The sequence below is a fragment of the Colossoma macropomum genome, unplaced genomic scaffold, assembly GCF_904425465.1.
Source record: "Colossoma macropomum unplaced genomic scaffold, Colossoma_macropomum, whole genome shotgun sequence".
NCBI classification, from domain to species: domain Eukaryota; kingdom Metazoa; phylum Chordata; class Actinopteri; order Characiformes; family Serrasalmidae; genus Colossoma; species Colossoma macropomum.
In genome coordinates this window covers 8,287,813-8,311,899 of record NW_023494809.1, presented here as the reverse complement: position 1 = coordinate 8,311,899, position 24,087 = coordinate 8,287,813, and the positions used below count along the sequence as shown (strand labels likewise).

The following is a 24,087-nucleotide window of genomic DNA, read 5'->3' as shown; positions in this document are numbered from 1 at the left end:
TGTTGAAACAGAAAGTCTGAAACAGAAAGTCTGATTCCTGTTTGCTTTCGATACAGAATGCAAGTTAAATTAGTAAATCAACTTAAGATAAAATAAGAAAATATGAATACATAACTTGCTGTGCATTTATTTATGTATTTGCATAATCATGTTTTAAATAATTACGTAATGTAAACTGAAAGTACAACAAAATAACAATAATAACCTCAGACTTTAAGGGAAAAGTGAAAAGTTCTTTTAGCTGCTGCCAGACTGTACTGACTCTCACTTCTTAAGTGGCTGGAACAATGCTTGTATCATGTTTTGTTTTAAGTGCTGACTGTCCAGGCCTTCCTCTTTGGCCTTTTGCCTCTTGTTTACTTTCTTTTGAATCTCCAGAAAGCACAAAGGCTTCAGTGTGTTAAACCACTCCTTTTTACTGCTGCTCAGCCAGGTCAGAGAGAGTTCCGTGGACTCACGCTGTTTACTTCTGAGGTCAGTCTGTGTACATTTTTCTGAGCTTCCTACACGTTATGTAAAAACCTTTCCCCGCCCTTCACACCCAGTGACACTCAGGCTTTCAGTGCTGGAGGAAAATTCTGCACAAAACGTATAATTTAATAAGGGATTCCTCACTATGAGGTCAGTTTAGAAAAACTTAACACTTTACACCCTGAACAGTCCAGCTCCTAGTCCACCCATTCATTTGTAACTGTATGTTGGCTATACTATGACCTAATAACAATAGATTATATAGTTTGTCATGTACTGATTTACATGTACAATCATAGAAAAAACCCCTGGCCAAACTAGATGTTTTATTCATTTTCTAAGTGAAAATAAGTTAATACATCCTCTACAGAGAACACACTTAAACATGACTTTTTCTGGAAATTCAAATGCAAAATTTCATTTTTAACATGCTAGAAAAAAAAGGTGCCATAACTTTTGCACAGGCCACATTTTATAGTTCATTTTTTCTCCAATATGTTAAATTCAGTAAATAAATAGTAACAGTGCATTAAAATGTGCAGACGTGTACTGTCTGTAGAGGATATGTTCACTTATTTTTACTTGGAAAATAAATAAAACGTGGATTGGGGCACTTCTGCATATGACTGTATTTGTTATTTGGAACAATCAACATCTAAAAAACTTGATATAACAAATTAATATAACATTACAACTCGCTTTTGCTATTACTGGATAAACGGTTTAATAATCAAAACTAATCTAAACTAAACTTCTAATCAAACAGCTTTGCTGGTGCTTTTAGGGGACCTGACTGAGGCTATAGGTCACTTCTGTCCAATCACATTGCCTTTTGCTTTAAACATGAACATGCTCTACGCCTTTCCACCGTTAATGTTCTTTAGCTGGATCTGCTTATCCACTCCGCCGCTGAATGGCTACTTTATCTGCAAGCATGAACCCATAGTGAGCTCAGTGCTGAGACTAGGTTTTAAATTCAACATAATTGGCTCCTCAGTGAAGCCATGTTGCCATGCCAAGCAAAGCAAAACCCCTGTAAGACGAATCCTTCACAGAGTGTGGCATCCTGACTAGGGGGGACTATATATCAGATTTATAGAATTTTCCCCTTTGTCCCAATATGGTACAGCAGCCAAGACAGTTTGGTGTTTGCTTTTTTAACTTAGCTAATGGAGCTAACAGAGATGTGGGTGGGTGTTTTACATTTGGGGTGCTGAAATTTTAAGCAGTGTGATGTGACCGATGATGTGATTTGACATTTTTCATTTGATTCTCTTTTTTTTGGCTAATTTAAATAAAACTGAGTGGTTCATACAGTGCTATATTGAGGAGAGAGAGGACGGTATCTATGTCTAACTGACACACCAAAGCACTGACAGACATCAGCACTCTGCTCTCTAGTTTTGGACAAACTTTATGCAAATGAGCTGATCTACAAACCAATCAGATTGTTGTTATGTGGCGTGGTAACCGACTCTGTCAGGTCCACAAACACACATTGAGACACAGAGCAGGGGAATAATGACTGAAATTCATTATCACGTTAGATGACTTTTTAAAGTTTAAAAACAACATTAGGCCGCCTTTGGGTTCATAAAGTGGCCAGCTGTTTTCAGTTGACTGTAGTAATGAAAATACAGTGTTCACTTAAACAGTGCAGCTACTGCAGATTTTTAAAATATAAGCTCTGCTCTAAAACAAGCACACATGGCTCTATACTACACTCAAATGTATTATTAATATCATTACTTTTAACAGCTGCAATCCTGCAATCCAGCTGCATCCCTCTTCCCACATCCCTGGTAGCTAACAAGCCATTAAGCTTATAGAGTTGGTGGTGGGTGGACGAGGGAGTAAGTACAGGGGCTCGAGCCCTTGTCCCTTTTGTCCCAAACTTAATCATGCCCTTTTTGATGAATTTTAATTGCTTTATTTGCTGCTGCACAAAACTTGTGTAATTCAAAGGAAAATTCGGACTCACAGTTCTAGTTCAGAATTTAGATTTTCTTTGTTCCTTTGTTTTCATTTCTTTTGGCAAGCCAAGCGAAGCTTCACTTGGCATGGGTCCTTAATATATATGATTTCATTTACAACCCCATTTCCAAAAACGTTGGGACGCTGTGCAAAATATAAATAAAAACAAAATTCAATAATATGCAAATCATTTAAACCCTATATTTCATTGAAAATAGTACAAAGACAACATATCAAATGTTGAAACTGAGAAATGTTATTGTTTTGAATTTGATGCCAACAACACATTCCAAAAAAAGTTAGGACGGGGGCAACAAAAGGCTGTTAAAGTTGTGTAATGCTAAAAAAAACACCTGGTGGTTGATTGGCAACAGGTCAGTAAAATGATTGTTTATAAAAAGAGCATCTCAGAGAGGCTGAGTCTTTCAGAAGTAAAGATGAGGAGGGGTTCACCACTCTGTGAAAGACTGCACGATCAAATAGTGCAACAATAAGAATAACGTTTCTCAATGTAAAATAGCACTTTTGCTTTTCCTCATCTATGGTACATAATATCATTAAAAGATTCAGAGAATCTGGAGAAATCTCTGTATGTGAGGACCAAGGCCGAAAACCAGTATTTGCTGGCCGTGATCTTTGGGCCCTCAGGTGGCACTGCATTAAAAACAGACATGATTCTCTAGTGGAAATCACTGCATGGGCTCAGAAACACTCCTTAAAACCATTGTCTGTGAAAACAGTTCATCACTGCTTCCACAAATGCAAGTTATAACTCTAAAATGCAAAGAAGAAACCATATATAAACAGGATCCAATAGCGCTGCCACCTTCTCTGGGCCTGAACTCATTTGAAATGGACTGAAGTGAGGTGGAAAAGTGTCCTGTGGTCTGATGAATCAACATTTGAAATTCTTTTTGGAAATCATGGACACTGTGTCCTCTGGGCTAAAGATCACTCAGCTTGTTATTAGTACACAGTTCAAAAGCCAGTATTCATGATGGTATAGGGGTGCATTACATTGATGCACATGGTATGGGTGACGTGCACATCTGTGAAGGCACCATTAATGGTGAACAATATATATATGTTTTGGCAACATATGCTGCCATTCAGATGACGTCTTTTTCAGGGAAGGCCTTCATTATTTCAGCAAGACAATGTCAAACCACATTCTGCATGAATTACAACAGCCTGGCTCTGTATTAAAAGAGTCTGGGTGCTAAACTTTCCCACCTGCAGTCCAGACCTGTCACAACTGACAATATTTGGTGCTTTCAGAAATGAGAAATACGGCAAATGAGCCCCCAAACTGTTGAGCAGCTGAAATCCTATAACAAGTAAGAATGGGAAAACAGTTCACTTTCAAAACTACAGCAATTGGTCTCCAGAGTGCTGTAAAAGGAAGAGGTGATGAAACACAGTGGTAAACATGCCCCCGTCCCAACTTTTTTGGAACATGTTGTTGGCATCAAATTCAAAATGGGCAGATAGTTTTCAAAAAACAATAAAATTTCTCAATTTCAACATCCGATATGTTGTCTTTGTAGTATTTTCCTTTAAAAATGTGGTTTACTTGATTTGTACATCATTGCATTCTATTTTTATTTACATTTTGCACAGCATCCCAACTTTTTTGGAAATGGTTCAAGGTTAAAAGACAACAGTGACTGTAAAATGACCTCAGATTGGGTCATACCCAGGCTGTAAAGGCTGAGGGCTCCATAGTCGAAGAAGTAGCAGATATGGCGGGCCTCTGGGGACATGGTGCTGAAGGTGTGTGCACAGCTGGAGGTGAACGGGTACAGGCAGATCAGTAGCATGTAGACTAGCAGTGGCCACGTGTAGCTCTCGGTCAGGAAGTTCTCTGTTGAACACAGCACGCAGAAACGCCACAGGAAATACCTGCCAGAGCCGAGACAGAGGGAACAAAGCAGAGGCTCTCTTTCATCTCCTGTTCACCAGATCTGCCCAAGTTCAGCATGACTCAAATCAATCGCTTTGGTACTATTATTTAAAGGAATACAATGAATATACAGATGTGACTGGAGAAACTACACAGTAGTGCAAATTTATTTTTAAAAACAGCCTGAGTGTTTTATTTTGGGCAAAAAAATGAGCTCATGCTTGAATAAGTGAATATTACTATAAGGTAAAATCCACGAGAGGCTGTGCATTACAGTGATTTTACCAAGCGAAGTTGTTATGCACAATGTCAAGCTTTTCTAAACGAAGAAAAAAGACACTATGATAAAAAAGAGTGTAATTGTTCAAAAATAATTAAGTATGAATAATAATCACAACATTACATAATTAAACTTTCTTTTATTGACAGTACAATGTTTTTACTTACTTGGTGCATTGATATAGAACTTAATGGATGTATGCAGTAAGATACAGTACTGCAAGAGTCAGTCATTTATTAATTTCCAGTCAAAACAGCCATTAACTTATTAATTTTTGAGAAGGTAAAACTGGAGTTCAAAAAGTGTTTGAAAGCTACAGATAAAATTGGATTACTAACAGCAACCAGCATTAAAATTGATATAATTAGTTGTTAAGACTCCTGTGTTTTTATTTATTTTTTACTTTTATGCTTTTTTGATATATAAACATTTAAAATTCTAAATATAAAAAACATGAAAACATGCTGAACAATAATGGCCATTTTGACAACAAATTAAACAAATGAAAGGTGGTCTCAGACTTTTGTACAGTGCTATACGCGTATACAGAGCACAACCACTTTAAACATGGCTCATACTGTAAAACAGAAACTATTTGTTTTACAATAATTATAATTTATTCAAACATTCCAATATTTATGCATTTGAATCACCACATTCATGATGCATACATTTAATCAGATGCAGTGGGTTTATCAGGATATCAAACGATTCTCCTCCATTTGACCCACTTATTATTGGCACACATAATGAACCTAGTTTCCTGTTTCTGCCAAGTAATGTAGTAACAGCCTCAGCCAAACAGATATTACCTTATTAAGACTGTAAACCTTTACTGACCTCCGTCTATCATATAAGCCAGTGAGCACTGTAATACTATAAACTACACTATTACATAACTTGCTTCTCTCTAAAGCCTCTAAGCTGATTAGCCAAGTGCTAAGCCAAGAATGAAAAGCACATGCTGGACTGGATCTCTTACCAGGTTGGGAGGAAGTGGGTCCAGATATTGACAGTTTCATTGGTCATCTGAAAGCTGCTGAGGATGCAGTCCAGGGCGGAGCTTTGAGGGTGCCGGTAGCCAGATATGATGCTGTCTTCCCGAAATACCTGAAACATGTGTTCATACTGTAAATAATATGGCATTCTGTCAAATATGCCTGCAAATCATTTGATACACAATCGGATATAATCTTGGCACTGTACCAAATCCCTTAAAGAAGGTTGTTATTATGGTAATAATGAACAAATAATGTTGGCTTTCACTGCTTGGCTTGTTTTTTTAACCACTAAGTTCTATGAAGCCTAAGGGTTTAGCAGAGGTGGCTTAAATTCTACTCCATGCCAAATTTTTTAAAAATTTCTGCATAATCCAGTCATTCAGTTGTAAGGTATGGTGGCTTAAAGGGAAATTATGTCTATAATGTAAATACAGTCACTATTTTATACTATTTACTATCCAAAATGACCAGTGAACCTACACAAGTTTCATATGTAGTGTTGATTAAGGTAAAATACTGGTAAATCTAAAAAAAGATATGTTTTCTTTGGGTACTATTTTGCTTTACAACACCCTGCATGTACCTCTCCACCATGAATGTACTAAAAAATTATGCCACAAACTTATTCTAAAACTACCGTAAAACAATGTTTGAGGCACACACAGTGCATTTCATGTAATACCTTTCTGTGAAGGAGCTTTTAGAGGCATTAAGTTCTTCAGGTGTCTGGTTTCTATCACCAACACCGACTTGGTAAGTTTCTCTAGAACAGAGCATCATGTTTCCCAACAAACCACCCTGACTTTGGGTAACACTTAATTTGGAGTGGTCCTTTGTAGATGATTAATAAACTCTGATTATCAGTATCACCAACAGCATGTCAGTGAAGTAGCAGTAGTGAAGCATCTGAATACACTGAAGTAAATATCTGGTAGATGTTCTGTTGATACATTACTTACACCAAGTCGATGTTTTGTTAATATGATACTTCTATTACACAAAACTAACCTTACCAACCTTACCCTAAACCTAACCCTCATCCTGGCCCTAATCCTAACCCTAACCTCAACCCAAAACCCAGTCCTAACTCTCACCCTGGCCCTAATCCTAACCCTAACCTTAAACCCAAACCTAATCCTAACCCTCACCCTGGCCTTAATCCTAACTTTAACCTCAACCCAAAACCTAATCCTAACCTTAACCTCAACCCAAAACCCAATCCTAACCCCCATATGCTCTTGACATATGCTCCGGAGGGGGAGTGTTGAGTGTTTCATCTAAAAAGGACCACTCAGAATAAAGTGGCACCTAACTGTGTTTCCATCTTCATGACTGGATTATGCAGATTAAAAACTATGGTGATTTTCCCATTTAATGGAAAAGTCTGGTGAAAAATTGTATAGATATATACAGAGAAGTCATAGTGTGAGAAACCACTTAGGCATGTCTGTTAGAAATTATTTAAGTAGTTGAAATTAAGATCTAAAAAAAAAGAAAGAACACGAATCTTGGCTGATTGACTATATTTGGTATAAGGGGTGCATTGTGTACATTTGATAGGCGGGACACTAAAGCAGTTGTGTAGTGCAATTATTGCAGGACAATAATGACTGGAGCCCACCTTAGGCACCTGGTGGTTGTCAAACAGGCGGGGTAGTTTGATTCGCAGCATGTCTGCAGGCAGCCGGAGCACACCCCTCCCTCTCTGGCAGGCCTGCTTCAGTCGCTCCCTCCCTCCACTGCACAGCACGCACCAGACGGGGCAGTCAAAGCCCCACGGCTCAGCCTCCCCTTCGCCGGCCTCCCATCCTATATAGCGAGGCCAGCCCCAACCTGGGCCCACGCCAGACCCTCTCCACACAGGAAACACTGCACAGAGAGAAAGAGAGAGAGAGAGAGAGAGAGAGAGAGAGAGAGAGAGAGAGAGAGAGAGAGAGAGAGAGAGAGAGACAGAGAGAGACAGAGAGAGAGACAGAGAGAGAGAGAGAGACACAGAGAGAGAGACACAGAGAGAGAGATTTGTTCCTTGACCTATATGCAGTTCACACAAAAGCTGTGCTGCTGTATAGAAACGCCTGTAAGACTGTGTAAAGTAAGTCACTGCCCAGAACTACAACTACTGTACATAGTCTTAAAAAAGATGGTGCTTCAAGGGTTTTTAGTCAAGAAAATGGTTCTATATAAAACCATGAACACTCAAAGAGTGTTGTGATGGGAAATGAATGTGCTATAGACACAGTTTCTATATAGAATATTGTTGAATAGGGTTCTTTTATTGTTACAAGCTTGACACTAACAAAAGAAGAACCCTTTTGGGTGCTATATAGAACCATTATTTAAAAAGTACCACAATTATATTTGGGCTGATATTTTGATTATTGATAATTAGGGGCTGTTTTGTTATGTTTTGTTTTTTTGGTGAATGCAGAGGGATGACAGATCTCTAATATCTCTGCTAGATAGTAACTGTCTTCAAATCCTCCTTCAAAAATGTTAGCTAGCAAGCTGGCTAGACCCCTTTCCTCAGTTTGGCTTCTTGAAAGGGTAAAAACGTATCTCTGATATCTGTTTGTTCCAAATAAGGACAGAATCCGTGTTTTCTTTACACTTTTGTTCAGAGACTGAGGTAAGAGCTACACTAATGCTAGCTTGGTTGCATTTATTAGCCTGTAAATCAGAGGCTAAGCTAGCAGTCGGGACTGACACCACTGGGATTTCCAGTGGTTGCTGGGTATTGTAGTAAAAGAAGATTTATGAATGGAAACATGACAGCGATATAAAATTGTGAATTCTTTTGAACTGTTAAGGCTGAGGGATACAATGCTGTGCTAGAATACAGCGCAACATGATAAATAACATATTTAGTGCTCGTTTTATTCAGGAATGTCACAATTTTTCTGGAAAAAATGTATATCATAGGTCAAAAGTGTGAAAGCAGCACCATCTCTGTTAAAATCAACATCCAGAAATGAGGAACAGTGTCCAAAAGTATCCAGACATCCTTTTTTAATAAAAAATTTAGCTACTTTAAGATGCACCCATTACTGACAGAGTTGTTTCTAATAGAATGGGACAGTCTGGAGCAGCTGCACATAAGCCCAAAGTGACTATGCCCAATACCAAGTGTCTTCTAAAGGGGTATAAAGCCCCCCAGCATTGTGCTGTAGAGCAGTGGAACTGTTCTCTGGAGTGATGGAGCTCCATCCAATACCTTTGAGGTGATTTGATTCAGAACTGATCATTTAACATCAGTATCTGACCTCATTTATGCTCTTGTGGCTCCAATCAAATCCTCACAGCAATGTTCCAACAACTATTGTAAAGCCTTCCCCGAAGGGAAGAGGCTGTTAGTGCAGCAAAAGGGGACAAACTCTCTATTAATACCCTTCATTAAATGTTGGAGGTGTCTACAAACTTTTGGCCATATAACATGTTACATGCAAAATGTGTTTAAGAAATTACTTTTTAATGTATACAAAAAGTCTGAAAATTTTTTGTTTAACATGTTAAAGTGTTTGGAAAGCATTTTGAAAACAAACATATATAAAATATATTTCACAAAAAAAAATACCCATACATGCCACAAAACAGTGGAGCCCTTTAAAAGGCTACAAGTGCAACTTTTTTAAAATTTCATGTCTGCAAAAATAACTATTAAACTATTTACAGTGGAATTCCACTTTATTTTTCAAACTTTCTGCATAATTAGAACCTTTTTTTATGTAAACAATGTCTTTCAGAGATGTCTGATATGAAATGATCTGGTCTAGAGAAACTTACCAAGTCAGAACTGTTCACAGTGGTGGTGATAGGAACCAGACGTCCAAAAAGTTTAACACTTCTAAAAGCTCCCTCACAGGAAGTTCTTACATGATATCATTATAAATACCCTGCCAGATGCCTGAGATATTGTTGTATGACATTTTTGAGATTTGAAGTTTATTTTTTTATTTTATCTATATATGCGTTGACCACTGGTTCCTTTCGCAACCATTGTAAAGAAAAAGCTTAATGACTGAACTACACAAAATTTTAAAAAGTCGGTGGAATTCCTCAAGATGGGAATAGGAGGTGAAATCATATATTATCATACATATTTGATAAAATAAAAAAAATATATATTATGACCTCCTAATATGCAGCAGATCTACTTTGCGATTCTTACTCATGAGCCTTTGTTTGCTGGACACATTAGAATAAAGCAGCAGTCTGATGTGTCCAGACACGGATTCAGAGCTGGACAGAGGTTAGCATTGTTGGTAGGCCTGAAACAATACACGCACACCAAAACAACATTCTGTGCCTGCCATGCAGTTCCAGATACACAAGAATTGTTTTGTATGCAGGGTGAGGTTTTATTTCAACAAACCCAACATTCATTTACTATAAGCACTAGGGTCAAGTATTAACCACTTCATGGAACTGCTCAATGAGCAGCAGTCCATGATAGACATTAGCGGGCTGAGGACTGTTTAACTATTGTATTCTCTTTCCTGTTAACATCTATTTTAGGCCTTCCATATTTATACCCAAACCATCCTCATACGTGTTTCAGAGCCTGGATCATATGTCAGCAGTCAAAAGTTTGGACACACATGGGCATAAACTGAATGTAATGATGCAAAAGCTTGAACCTCCATGGTCAAATTACGTGTTATGTTGATTTTCTAAGAGAAATTCGGTGAACACCTCCTCTACAGAGAACACAATTTTTCTGCAAATGTTAGTGCAACATGAAATGTGCGATTACTTTTGCACAGGCCAAAGTTTGTCGCCTCATCCCTCACACCCATGACCTCTATAGAATGAGATGCTGAGGAAACGTTTGCAACACAGAACCCATCAGACATGCAAAGACATGCAGGAGGAAAAACAGGTCCAACCAAACCTTCAGTTCCCAAGTCCTAACAGACTTCTGTCTGCTCAAAGGAGTGGCGTGCTTTAATGTTTGCTTTAGTGGCTGCTTCTTTAGTTTTGCGCTGGAGCTACAAAGCTAACTTTCAATGGAAGCTTAAAATCATTATTTACCATAGTTTTTCACAATAACTATCAATCCACTGTGCACCTGTTGCTAAGTTACAGCCAGTGGGAACAAAATGTATAATTTTGTATAATAATAAAAATGCAAAGCAGTAGACAATGCAAAAGACATCAGAGAGGCCTCCATATGTCTTTAAAAACCTCAGGAATCTGGCCTAAGCCACAATTTACATTCTTACACAGACAAAAAGGGCATGGAATGCATCCCATAACAAGTCGTCACACCATCTTTAAATCTACAAGCAAAGAATAGACTGGCAGTCAAAACAACCACTGAAGAAAGATTTTTCTGAGGAGATCAGATATAATATACTCCACTTACATAAGAAAGAAGAAAGTCAAAGGAAAATAAGCAAGAAACAGGCATTTCCAAAACTGAGGTTTCAAAAATGATTAAAAGATACAGAAAAATGGTACTCCTAACAACCACCTGGAAGACCTGGTAGGCCACCAGAACTGTCCCTATCAGATAAAACACTTTCATCTCTGAGAGAGAGGAGAAAATGAAGCTGCTTCAGATCTGAAAACATCCACAGGTGCTTCTGTCCGTCCTTCCACACTGTGAGAAGACAAATGTTATGATGCGTGGCTGTCAAGAAGCCTTTACTGAGAAAGCGGGGGGGGGTTGTTCGCTAATCAAACAAAGAAGCTGCTGATGTTCTCAGAACAATGGACTGACCACCCCAGAGTCCAGACCTCAACATCACTAAATGTGTTTGGGATTATTTGGATTGTAAGAAGCAGAAAGTGCAACCAACTTTGAAGATTTCTTTGAAAAACTGAAAGCGAGTCTCCTAAAAAGCATGGAAGCTGCAATAAATGCAAAAGGTGGACACATTAAATACTGAAAACATCAAGAATGAATGAATAACTTTGACTGAAAATTAAATAGATGAGCGGGAGGTCTCTGACTTTTTTGGAGTACTGTACATACACAAAGAGCTAACGTGACACAGCCAGCGGGTCAATGTACGTCATATTTTCAACAGGTCAGAGGGAGGACAGTTACAAATGAAGCAATATGAAAATGAGGATGGTGACCGTGACAGAGGTGAACATTCACAAACAAAGCAGATGGAAATGTTCTTTAATCTGTGTTCACAGAAACATGAGAGGTTCTGGATACAGCTTTCATTTGGCTGGTTGAATCAATGTGACATTCATTGCAGTGAACGAGGAGCATGATGGAGAAAAATGAAGTCTCCTCATGTAAGAGCTTTGTGGTCAAGGAGAGAGCCAGGAGGCCAAGATGAATAATGATGTTCTTTACTGTGTGCCAAGGACACAGGTTTGGCCTCAACATTGGTAGGGACCCACCAACCAACCCCCTGCAATGCATACAAACTAATACATTAATGATGACATTTTCTTCTGACAGCTAGCCTACAGATGACAGAAGCCAAGGTTAATGCTAGCTAACATGGTTAACTAACATGTCTAACATGCCTTCTCTTTTTTGGTGGCTTGATATCTACAAAGTATACGAAACTTGTTGACATGGACAAAATGACATTATGTGTCCTGTGCAGTTGAGGCACCAGAAGAAAAGGGAGGAAGTCATCTGAAAGACTAAATTTTCACCAATGCTTTTGGTACAGACTGATAACTGTTGTCAGCACACTAATCGGCTCTCACCTCTCCTGTGTCTGGCAGTATGAACGATATTTTCAAGTCGTGATGTGAGCCTTCAGATAGCCCGCTCCCTTTCAGACAATCAAATGCTAGCATGTCTAATTTGGTCATCTTGGTGATGTAGCCTCTGGGAGGCACATCAGAATTACCCAATATGACTTCACACCAAAGATAATACCAACAGGGTTGGCTCCAAAATTGATGGGGACAATTCTGTCCTCCCAAAATGCAAATCTACACCCATTTTATGTGCACATAAGCATCCAAACCAGTCCAGTGGTCTGGTCAGTCTGGTCGGTTGAACGGTCTGATAACAGTTGTAACATACAGGCTTTTATAAATTTCCTTGGCAGCTGTCACACAACAGTGTGGCTAAAAGATGAATTATTTTTATATCAAAATCGCAATTTTAATTAGATGTTGTCTTAAGTGTGGAACCTAATTATTTGGAGCTACTGAACCCCCACAGACAATTTAGACCAATTGTAAGCAACCAAACATTCATGTGCTGTGACATCACAACCACAATCAACTCGCAGTCTGGCATACTATGTTCAATTCAAGCCAAAGGCCAGAAAAATGTGCAGGAGTTCTTGGCCGGAACAAAAAACCTGGCGCCTTATTTGTAGAAAAAAATTGCAATTTTGTACAATTACAATTTTTGTAATAAGAATTTTTTTCCAATTTGTTCAGCCCTTCTGTTATTGTAAAATGAGTGGAAAACAGTATAAATAGGGGAAAACCCTCTACGAGTAAGTGTTTCTAAACTAGGTACCATAATCAAACCATGTGAGTCTAAATTTCCAGTCAGCAAATGCCCCGATGCTTGCTCCAAGTTCGCCCCGCAGCGCAGGCTAATGGCTGCTGGAACGTCCATTCCCTTTGCAATAACCATGGAGATCAAATATTTAAGCATGCTTCAGCTGATGATGAGCGGGAGACTCCCCCAACTTGGCCTGCTGGTAAACACAGCAGATTATAAACAACACATTAGCAGTTAGCTTCCCTCAGTCCTCTGTGCTCTATAAAAAGGAGGACAGTGTTCTCATAGGAAGAACTGAACAGTGATTTGGTTTGGATGCCTGGTGGCCTCACTGACCAACTGAACCTCATGATGTTTATCCATCAGAGGGCAACAAGTTCAGACATGGTATGACAGGTCCACACGGTGCAGCTATGATCACGACATGTCTACGTTAACCTTGCAGCTCCAGTGCTATACTTGACAAACACATTCTGGGATGCAAACATGTCTTTGCTGTTTGACTTATTGACTACAAGGCCAAACCATCACTGTTATCAGTGTGTGCAGCCCTATTATACATATACGTGCATATACAGTGACTTTTCCACCAAAAAATTCACGATTAACTCTCTCATGCCTTTGCACAGTTCCCTGAAAGCCAACCATTCTCATCAGGCCATGGTGAGTGAGTCTTAAACTCATCTACCTCCTTCTCCGTTCGGACATTCTTTCCCCGGCTCGTGACCTCGTCACATGATCATCCTCAATAGACGTCTTTATTATCACTTGCCGTTGACAATAACAAGCCTATGTTTGTATGTAGTGGCAGCAATGCAGGCCAAATGCAGACACTGGTCATTCCATACTCATGAATAGATATGATTCTATACAGCGTTACTGCGCCATATATATGCTGCGAAAGGCATTAAGAAGCATATTTATTATATAGAAACTTTTACAAGAAATGGGGGTAAATGTCTTATGATTCTTTAGTAAACGATTTAGCATGAAAATCTTATTTTACCTCAGTTTGATTTAATTATATCAGCACAATTTAGAATTATTTTGAAAAATACACAAGACTGGAGGAGATATTTACACAGCATTGGAATACAGATGATTTCTTCAGATCTTAAAGTTGTAAAATAGGCCCAAAAAAAAAAGTGCATACTGTATTTAATATAGTAATAGATTATTAAAGTAATACCCTGCGAGACAGCGTTACTGTTATTCTGTCCCCCTTACCTGCTTTTAAAATAATACAATTTTAAAATAATTTAGAAGTAATAATTGTGATTAAATAATTCTTCCACCAAGAAATGCAGTTTGCTTTGTGTATTCCAGTCATTTCTTTGTTGTCATATAATAATGCAAGTATCATAATCTATCAGTATTTAATGCAGAAACCTTCACTTAGTAGATTTTGCTCTCCAAATTACCACAGCAATAATAATTGTACTTTCTGCTTCAGTCTTCTGTGTTGTGTTAGCATCAAGCTAACAGTGCCACCACACTGGATTTAATATTCTTATTCATGTAACATATTATTTACTTTTTATTCTGCAGCTTTACCTTGAATCATAGTAAATACTTCAGTCAAAAAAGCCCAACACTGCATATTAATGGAGTAGCGCATTAGCCTGTTAGCTATCTTTTAGCCTGTTTAGTCTGCTGTCTTTTAGCCTGTTAGCTATCTTTTAGCCTAGCACATAAGAAATACGTTGTTAGCGCCTCAGTTTAAACAAACCAAGTGTAACAGAAATAGCTGACGCATTAAGGTTAACCTGGCGTGAGCAGAGTTGACACCAGCCTGTGTAGCAATACAGCCACGCATGCTGTGTTAAGTGGAGTCAGACTCTGACAGTCAGTTATACAGAAAAGCTAAGAACAAAAAAAGGAAAAAAGTTGTATACTACAAAAAAATTAAGTACACTATTTTGGTGTTTGTTTCTGAAACATGATTCATTACTTGTTGAACGTTTGGTTTTAATATGTATTTGAGACGAAGATGAGGTGAAACGCTGATTAGCAGACTAGCTTGTTAGCCTTGTTCACGTTTTTACACTTTCACAGCACAAATAATGTAAAAAGACTTCAGAAAAAGGACGTCAGGTTAAATGAGTCTGTGAATGAGTGTAATTTCCTAACGTTTGAGCAGGAGATGGACTCTGTGTGTGCATATCACTCCATTTTTAGCTGACGTCCTCACAGCCTCTCAGTCTCTTAACATGGCAGAAAACGTTAGAAAACAGCGCAAATACTGCCAGATATCTGATTTCTCTCATCCTGTTAACATGAACACAGGTTTTCAGCGCAAATGAGCTGAAATAACTCAACTGGTCCAAACACTGAAAGCGAGAGAGTGAAGTAGAGAGAAGAAAGGAGGTTGTCTGCTGATATACATGTATGTGCAGCCGGGAGTGAAGGTGATGACGGGTGTTTTTGCTGGATGACTGGAGAGGGTTATGGGCTGATGCTAAGATATTGTTAGTATTTTTTTTATGCATACTTAAACATGGAGAAACAAGAATTGTGTCTTCTGAATGATATGCACCACAATGGACTGTGCTTAATGTGACGAGAACATGAAATTTTGATGTCAACATGACCTTAAATTAGCACATGCTAATGCAAGAGCTAACTGTTTCTGCATAAATAAGAGGCTGTTAGATAAGAGGCTGTTGTCGTCCTCTTTACGGGGTAAATTATGTTCTTCTCGGTGAATGAATGATGTGGAGACATGTTGGCTTGTTGAGGTAACACTGAGAACAGAAAAACATGTTTTCTTCCTTCAGCTATCACAGTTAGCCTAGCCGCACTAAGTCACCTCAGACTTGTTAGTCATATCTGTGGCGTGTCTTTACTCACGTTTTGTAGTAAAGTTAGTAAAGGAAATTGATATACAATACTAGAACCTTCACTGAGTGAGGAAGCAGTTTATTAGGCACATCTGCCTTGTATCTGTCATTAGCTATTTTATCTTGTACACCTACTAAACACGGACAGAAATACCAGGCTGCTAGGCTGAATACGGAAACGTAACTACAGTGCTGTGGAATAAACAACTGAATGGTGTCAACGTTTTGTCTTCGTCAACATTTAGCTTTTACTATTTTACATGTGAGAAGCAGAACCTGCAAAAATCTCACATGAATTTTTAACATTGACGAGTTTTTACTTCATATATCAATCGTATGTCAATAACTAGGTGGTCTCTGCAGGCAGCGTAACAGTGCACTCACAGCATGTTTTTTAATGAATTGGCGCATTAATACAAAGTTGTTGTGAGGCTGTCATAGGTGTGTGTGTGTATATATATATATATATATATATATACACACACACAAGCTGTGTCCCGATTCAGGTGCTGCATCCTTTGGTGACTGTATTTAAAGGCTGATTGCACAGCAGTGCGACTTGGCTGTCCCATTTCAAAGGCTCCTTCATATGTGGCCGAGACAAAGGATCCAATGGGGAGATACTTCACCAGCCAGCATATCCCGAGGTTCATTGTGTGTCGGCAAGGATTCGAGAACATGGCGGTGTCAGCAGAGGAGAAAACGGTGGCTGAGGAGCCACTTTTAAATATAAGTATTGGGTTTAAACTCGAATAGCTAAAAATAAAAAGGTTAAAAAAGCCAGTGTGGTCTGAAGCAAAAATTATGGTAACATTTAGTTTTAGGGAGCAAGGAGCGAACAGAGAGGAGCATCTCCAGCTCTAATAAATTAAAACATAAAAATAATTTAAATCAAAGTTTCTGGCTCCATCCTTCGAAGGATGCAGCCCCTGAATAGGGACACTGCTAAAGTCTTTCAAACAGGTTCAAATGCAGCTCAGCCAATCAGATTTTAGGACTGGAAGTACATGTTTTATAAAGTGGATTCTAACATTCCAAAATAAAAAAAATGTAGTTCACTAACTTCAAATCAAAGCATCATTATGCACTTTTGCACCAGAGATGGCACAATACCACTTTTTCTTTTCCAATACCGATACTGAAACCTTAAATACTGGTCGATACCAATATTAAACTGATACATTTTCTTTAAAAACTACTAACCTTTAAAATGAGCCATTCATAATTGAAGGACTTCACTTAAAGGGGAATTACACAGATTTTTCAAAACTGCATAATTCAACCACTGATAATGTAAACAAAGTACTTTAGAGTGGTTTTATGTGAAGTTCTTCATTGTAGAGGAAACTACCAACTCAGATTTCTTTATAATAGTAGCACCGTAAGTTTCTCTAGGACTGAACTAAAACCACCCTAAATCACTTTAATTATGCAGAAATTTTGGAAAACTGGTAGAATTTCCTTGTAAGATGAACATCTCAATGAACATCTCAGTCATGCTCAAACGATTTAAACTACTACTAATTCAGCTATTTGGAGCTAGATTTGTTACAGGATTGGATATTGTCTATTCGTTGTCCGATCCAACATTTTCTGTTGATATCAGCCCAACATCGGTACCTGGTATCAGATCAGTGCCATATTTAATCACTGCTATCGAGGGAATACCAGAATTTTAGCAATAGACCTGCATTTCTCCAGAGTAAAATCAGCATACATAACTTCATGATGAAGTTATTTACTCATAACTTCAATAACCGTACAAACAACATCATAAATATTGAGCATGATCAAGGCAATAAGGCCAGGACTAAAAAAATAAAAGCCACAATCAAGCTATTATGAAACTGCCACTTTAATAATGAATCTGACAACTTCCCCAATCTGCAGAGGAGGACAAATCCAGGCTGCCTGCTTTCAGAGAGCTGAAATAGAAAGTGTCTTACGCAAGTTTGAGTTCGGGAAGTTAGATGTAAGCGAAAGAAACTGAAACGACAGAGGGGCTGTGTTCCTGTGAAGATCACTCACTCTGAGGCAACTGGAGAAGTGTAATGGAGCATGTGGTGCAAAGTGTGGATGCAAATGATCAAATGATTTCTGAGAAAAGCCAACAGAATGTTTCCATTGTTCCTCAAACATGTCGCCCTTAAAGCTGAAACAAAACTCACTTGGTTGGAAAAACATGCTTTGATCATGCATCGTCTCTCCCGGTTAACAGAAACTCATTCCCCAATATCTAGGCCTGTTGCTGTCAGCTGAATTAGTGAGCAAGTAATCTACCAAGAAATTTCAATGATCAGCTGAGCAATTGGGTTTTAAAATAATTAAGCAGAAAGGAAAATTTTAATGGAAGATTTTTTAAAATTGAGAATTGACTTTAATCGGGTAAAAGTGACCATATCTATCCTACTAGTGTCATGTCAAATAAAGAATGCACTAAATACACGCAACACGTTTTTAATGTGTGTTTACATGTAATGCGTAATGTACAGACTTGTGCAAAAATTTTGGCGCCTCCGTCCAACTGCATTTTTTGTTGATTTTCTAATTTCACACATCCTCAACACACTTAAATATGTACATTTACGCAAACTTTAGTACACAATTTCTGTTTATTTGTTGGGTTTAAGAAACTGAAAATGTTTTGCAAATTTTGTGTTTTTCTATGTTAAATTTAGAAAATAAATTGTAATTGTGTACATGTAACAGTTCAACATACCGTATTGTATCATATTGTATTGTGGCATTGAGACTAGCATGTTAGCATGGTGCTAACATTATCTTAAAGGCCAGAGTGCAGTGTTGTTTCAAATGCTGTACTTTTACAAATGCTGGCTGCTCTAATCGAACTGAAAATGGAAACACGAACACATTAAAGTAAGGCTTGTTTTCAGCCACTGCTTATTTTTTGATGCATCGTAAAAACTGTATCGAATCAAATCGTGAATTTCATGAATCGTTACACCCCCTGGAAAACAAAGCAGAACATGCCATTTGACCCAGAGCAACAAAACATTTGCACAGGCCTGTATGCAGCAAAAACATGTAAAGCACAAACCTGAGCACTCATCTGAAAGCACTGTGTCACTGTATTGAGCCCCTAAACAGAAAACTAGCTGGAAAACATTCAGTGCTTCTTGTTCCTCACGCATGCCTTAACAAATGTAACTCATCAGTTTCACTTTTTGCAAAACGTAACCCCCTTTTTTCCTCGTCAACATGTGGAAACCGTTCATGTGCTGCTGCTCAAAGCCAAAATATTTTCAGCAATAAACAACTGAACACATGCCAATGCTACTTTTCCCACTGTACTGTAAAACATGCACAATGCAGGCTTCGCTACAGCAAAGAGCCTCCAGTGTAACTCCAGATGGAGGCTGTCATGAACAATAGTATCATTAATACTCTCACTTAATCCAGAGGGATTCAGCACCTCTCTGAAGATCAGTGCAAACTTTTTGGGCTAAATGTTCCATCACATTCCAAAGAAACAGCCAATGAGCCAATGAACTCTTCAGGTGTATACAACACATAAGCCAGCACATAACAATACAGTTCCCTCAGAGGTCAAATTCACTAATATACAGCAAGCATTCCACAAAATAACCCTCCGAAACCCTCTATACGTACAGTGCTGCGGGCTTTTCTTCATGTCTTCTGTTGAAAAAGCAGTTACAGTAGGCGGGATAAAAAAGCTTGGTTGGGGGGAGGAGTGAGGGGCTTTTCTGCTGAACGGCTGAGCGAGGCTTAGGGGCAGCAGCCCTATGGCCATATATTTGTGCCAAAAAGCCCTACGGCTGTATATCTGTGCCAGAAAAGCCCCCTCCCTCCCTCGGCCCGCCCCGTGGGTTACAGTATGCGCTGGAGGAAGGGCCAGTAACTTCTGCTAACTCCATCCATAACTTGTTCAGTGGAGCAGCAGCAGTAACTCAAGCTAGACTAGAGCAGATTCTACGAAGGCAGAGATGATCTACCCAGCACTGGCCTATATTTACTCTGTAAAGAAAAGGGGAGGGGAGAGGAGGCTCTGTTATGGTCGCCCTTCCTCTCCAGACTGAAGCTGGACTAAATGGCCCAAACCTGTGCAGTTATTTCTGTCACTAATAGCTGTTAATGAGCTGCCAACTGCTAATAGCTTTGCTTACAGTAGTGGCACACGGACCAAGTGTGTCCTAAAGTTGTTTTATTATTAAAAAAGAAAAGAGAAAAAAATAGAAAAACATTAGTATCAGAAGATTCACTGAGGAAAAGTACTAAGGTACTCAATACAGTACTTTAGTTAGTTTGCTGGCATAAAATGTACTAAAGTCCAGCGCTGAAGTTTTTATAGTATTCAATTCAAACATGCAGTACTGAATTAAAACTTACAATGAGGAATTAAAGAGGAGTTTGAATTTTTCAATCTTTCCACCCAGTTCAGTCATTGAGATGTAAACAGAATCACTTATGGTTCAGTGTGAATCATTAATGTTCATTGTTGAGAATCTTACCAACTCAGATTTTTTACAGTGGTGGTGATAGGAACCAGAGGTCACAGTGTCCGTAGTGCAAATATAACCATTGTATTCATTATCTAAAATGACCAGTAATGCAGCTCAAAGTGCTCTACAATACAAAGTAAAAAGGTAATCAAAAAACAAAATGAGCAGATAATAATAAATAAAAATCCCTTGCTTTACAACACCCTGCATGTACCTCTCTGTCATGAATGGTTTTCAAAAACTACATTTAAACCAAAACGTCATCTCAAAACTGTCATAGAACAATGTTTCAGGCAGCATAGATGTTAGTCTTCAGACGTCTGGTTCCTATCACCACCACTGTGAATACTTCACACTCGGTACGTTTCTCTCAAACAGAGCATTTCCCTTCAAACCACTCTGAATCACTTAGTTTACATTATAACTGTTTAATTGTGCAGAAACTTTGAAAAACAGGTGGAGTTCCCCTTTAACACTTACACAGTGTTCAAGTTGAGCTTGAGCATAAATGAACTGTTGAGTTTTAAGCATTTTCAATTCATAATTCTTCTACTTCGACTCAGCTAGCTATATTTATAATTCTTTTTGTCAGTTCCATTTTAGTCGTTAACATTTATGTACTAATTTCATTTTTGTGGTTCATTTTATGATGTTGTGTTGGTGACTTCATCTGTACTCTTTTGCAGTTTGGCATACGTTGTACGTTGGAGCTTCAGCATTTCATTTTAGACCAAAATGACCCAAAACGAGAAGAACAGGGCCCAAAAAACTTCAGCTCCTAACGCTGATAGATGCTGGATGTACTAAGAAGTTCCACTACAGTTCTGTAAGTTACTTTTGTACTTTTGCACTTCAACTCAGGTACTTTTTCTTCAGTCATTCTACCTCTCCAGTAAGACAACACCCTTGATGTGTCCTTCCAACAAGAACTGATTAAAATAAAATTATTAAAATACGTTTAAGGCCAAAAACTATCATACAGCTACAGTAAAACAGTGTCTCAGACATCAGGCCATTCATAACCATTTCATGTAGTGACTTTCTGTAGGGGAGCTTTTAGCGATTGGACGTCTGGTTCCTTTCACCACCATTGTGAACAATCCTGACTCTGTAAGTTTCTCCAGAATGAAGCATTTCACACCAAACCACTCTGAATGACTTTGTTTACATCTCAACCATTTAATTATGCAGAAATTTTGAAAAATCGTTGGAGTTGCCCTTTAACTGAACAACACTGAAGGTGTTGCTTCAGCACTTGCGGATCTCGGGGATTTGGCGGTGCACGTTAAATCGTACAGGCTCCCCAAGACCTTCGACAGCAAAAACAAGCTGAAAGCTCCCCCGCAGGAGAGGAGAGTTACAGTCCATTACAGACGCTCCGTCCACCGTTTCAGAGCCGCAGTGAGAGCAGCGTTACTGTCAAACAGCGGCACTTTAAGTTCAGTTAAGCCATAACAAAAAACTTGAGAAACAGCGAGAATGGATGAAAAGCCCAAACCTTTCGATCTGATATTGTCTATGAGATCATTTGTGCCTCTCAGTCGGGGTGGTGGGGTCTCCAGTTTGAAATCCGGCTCTTTTCTGAGTTTGGGGTGAATGAGCAGCTCTAGCTAAAGCTTCATGGCTAAGCTAAACTCCAGCAGCAGCCCGTTTGCTGGCATTCCAGCGGGGAGGAACGAAAACAGCGGCTCCAGCCCTCCCTCAGCCTCCGCACTCACTGTCCCCATTGGACAGGCGCAAGAAAGGAGCTTTGTTTTTCTCAGTCAGGAGACGGGACGAGCACAAAGCTGCGGGAAACCTCTGCTTTCAGCCCGCTTTGGAAAACCGGTTCGGGGGTTCTACAGGACTCCGGTTAGAACCTTAAAGGTTTACTACAGGAGACTGAACGAGCACAGATTACTATAAAACAGTACCAATACACGGAGCCCCTGGGGTGACATGCTGATTTTATTTTAATAAGGCGTGGCCTCGATATATTAATTTGTGGCTTTGATATAATAATTTATGACCTCGATTCAAGGACACAATAAAGGAATTCATGGCTTCGATATAGTAATTTGTGGCCACGATATAATAATTTGTGGCCTCAACACAGTACTTTAGTACTTTGTGGCCTTAATCCAGTAATTTGTGGCCACAATATAGTATTCGTGGCCTCGATATAGTAATTTGTGGCCACATTATAATAATTTGTGGCCTCAGTACAGTACTTTAGTACTTTGTGGCCTCAATATAGTATTTCATGGCCTCGATACAGTAATTTGTGGTCTCATTGGCATTTCGTGGTCTCGATATAGAAATCTGTGACCTCAATTTGTGGCTTCAATACAGTAATTCATGGCCTTGATACAGTAAATTGTGGCCTCAAGTTGTGGCCACAACATAGTAATTTGTGGCCTCAGTATAGCTATTTGTGACCTCAATATATTAATCTGTGGTCATGCCTTATTAAAATGAATCACCATGTCACTTTAGGGACTCCATATAATTGAATATTATTGGAGCTGAAAAATCGTAACTTATATAATAGCAATAACTATTATAGAAGTTCTATGCAGCAGAAGTTCCTTTAGACCCCTACAAAGTGTTGCTTTTTCTATGCAGTGACATCTTCTGGAGAAATGAACCACATTTCAGTGCCACCAGCAAGCTGACAAAGATGCAGACATAAACTGAGGACTGTTATGGCAGATTTACATTCATTTACAAAAAGACGTCACATTCGTCATAATGATCATTTGTTCACTCACTGAAAATTAAATGATGTATGCTCTTTGCTTTCCACTCCGTAACCTGATTATTACAGGTATCCTAAAAACTGAATGAATCTAGCATTTGGTCTCAACTGTACCAGCACCTTCAGTCATTAGCGTAAATGTTTATAAAAAGTCAAATCAGTTAACAATTTCAAAGTGTATAAAAAACTAATTACATAATAATTGTATGTTGTAATTGTAACCATTTTATATTATACATTCATTATAAACATGCTTGTAAATATTCTGTTTAATTAAATAAACAATTAAAAATTATTCTACTCAGTGACTCAGAGTAAATGACTACAGAGGTCTGAGTAACTATACTGAGTAACTCTGTAGACACCTGCAGCTTCAACAAAGGTTGCTCACAAGAACTGCATGTTAATTTAAAAACAATTTCAATATGCATAACAATATGCATTAGAGGTAGCACAATCTAAAAAAGTATATGAATCAACTTAAAAAAATAAATATGTACAGTTTGCATGCTTTATAATTGTTATATGAATCACTCCAAACAATTTGATTATTATAATTCAGAAAATGATGTTTAGGTTGTTTATGGAATTACTAATCAGGAGCTATTCATTGCCCCTATAATTGTCATTAATAGGTAAATTAAGGAATGGGTATTTCCAGCCTGCAGTAATAATACCTGTCTTTTCAGGTATAATTACAGTAATTACAGGCCCATTCCTAGTGCTCTCCATATACTGTCCAAGATAGAAGAACAGTGGGGTCAAGAAACACTCTTCCAACATTTTCCACTACACGCTATGTAGTCTGCTCTTCAGAAAGCGCCATTCTACTGAGACTGCCAAGTGCTTTTTCTCTGAAAATGGGAGAGGAGTGTTAGCACGGTCAGGCTATAAAAGCTGGCTATAACATTCTTACTGATAAGTTGTGCAGTTTCAGTTGTTCATGCAGAACAAATAAATATGAC

General features: G+C 38.5%; 1 protein-coding gene across 2 annotated transcripts in view; it reads right to left on the bottom strand.

Annotated features, from left to right (window-relative positions):
• paqr6 (progestin and adipoQ receptor family member VI) overlaps positions 1-22,103 on the bottom strand; it is a 32,628-nt gene extending 10,525 nt beyond the window's left edge. Inside the window, exons 1-4 of one of the 2 annotated variants that reach the window (XM_036558157.1) lie at positions 21,884-22,103; positions 7,251-7,498; positions 5,611-5,738; positions 4,142-4,347 (exon numbers count right to left, since the gene is read on the bottom strand). In XM_036558157.1, the coding sequence (XP_036414050.1) occupies positions 4,142-4,347; positions 5,611-5,738; positions 7,251-7,301 (385 nt within the window). In that variant the 5' untranslated portion in view covers positions 7,302-7,498; positions 21,884-22,103. Of the gene's footprint in view, positions 1-4,141; positions 4,348-5,610; positions 5,739-7,250; positions 7,499-19,534; positions 19,860-21,883 lie in introns of those variants that run through there. The other variant, XM_036558156.1, reaches the window with a different exon arrangement.
• Positions 22,104-24,087: the final 1,984 nt, after the last annotated feature.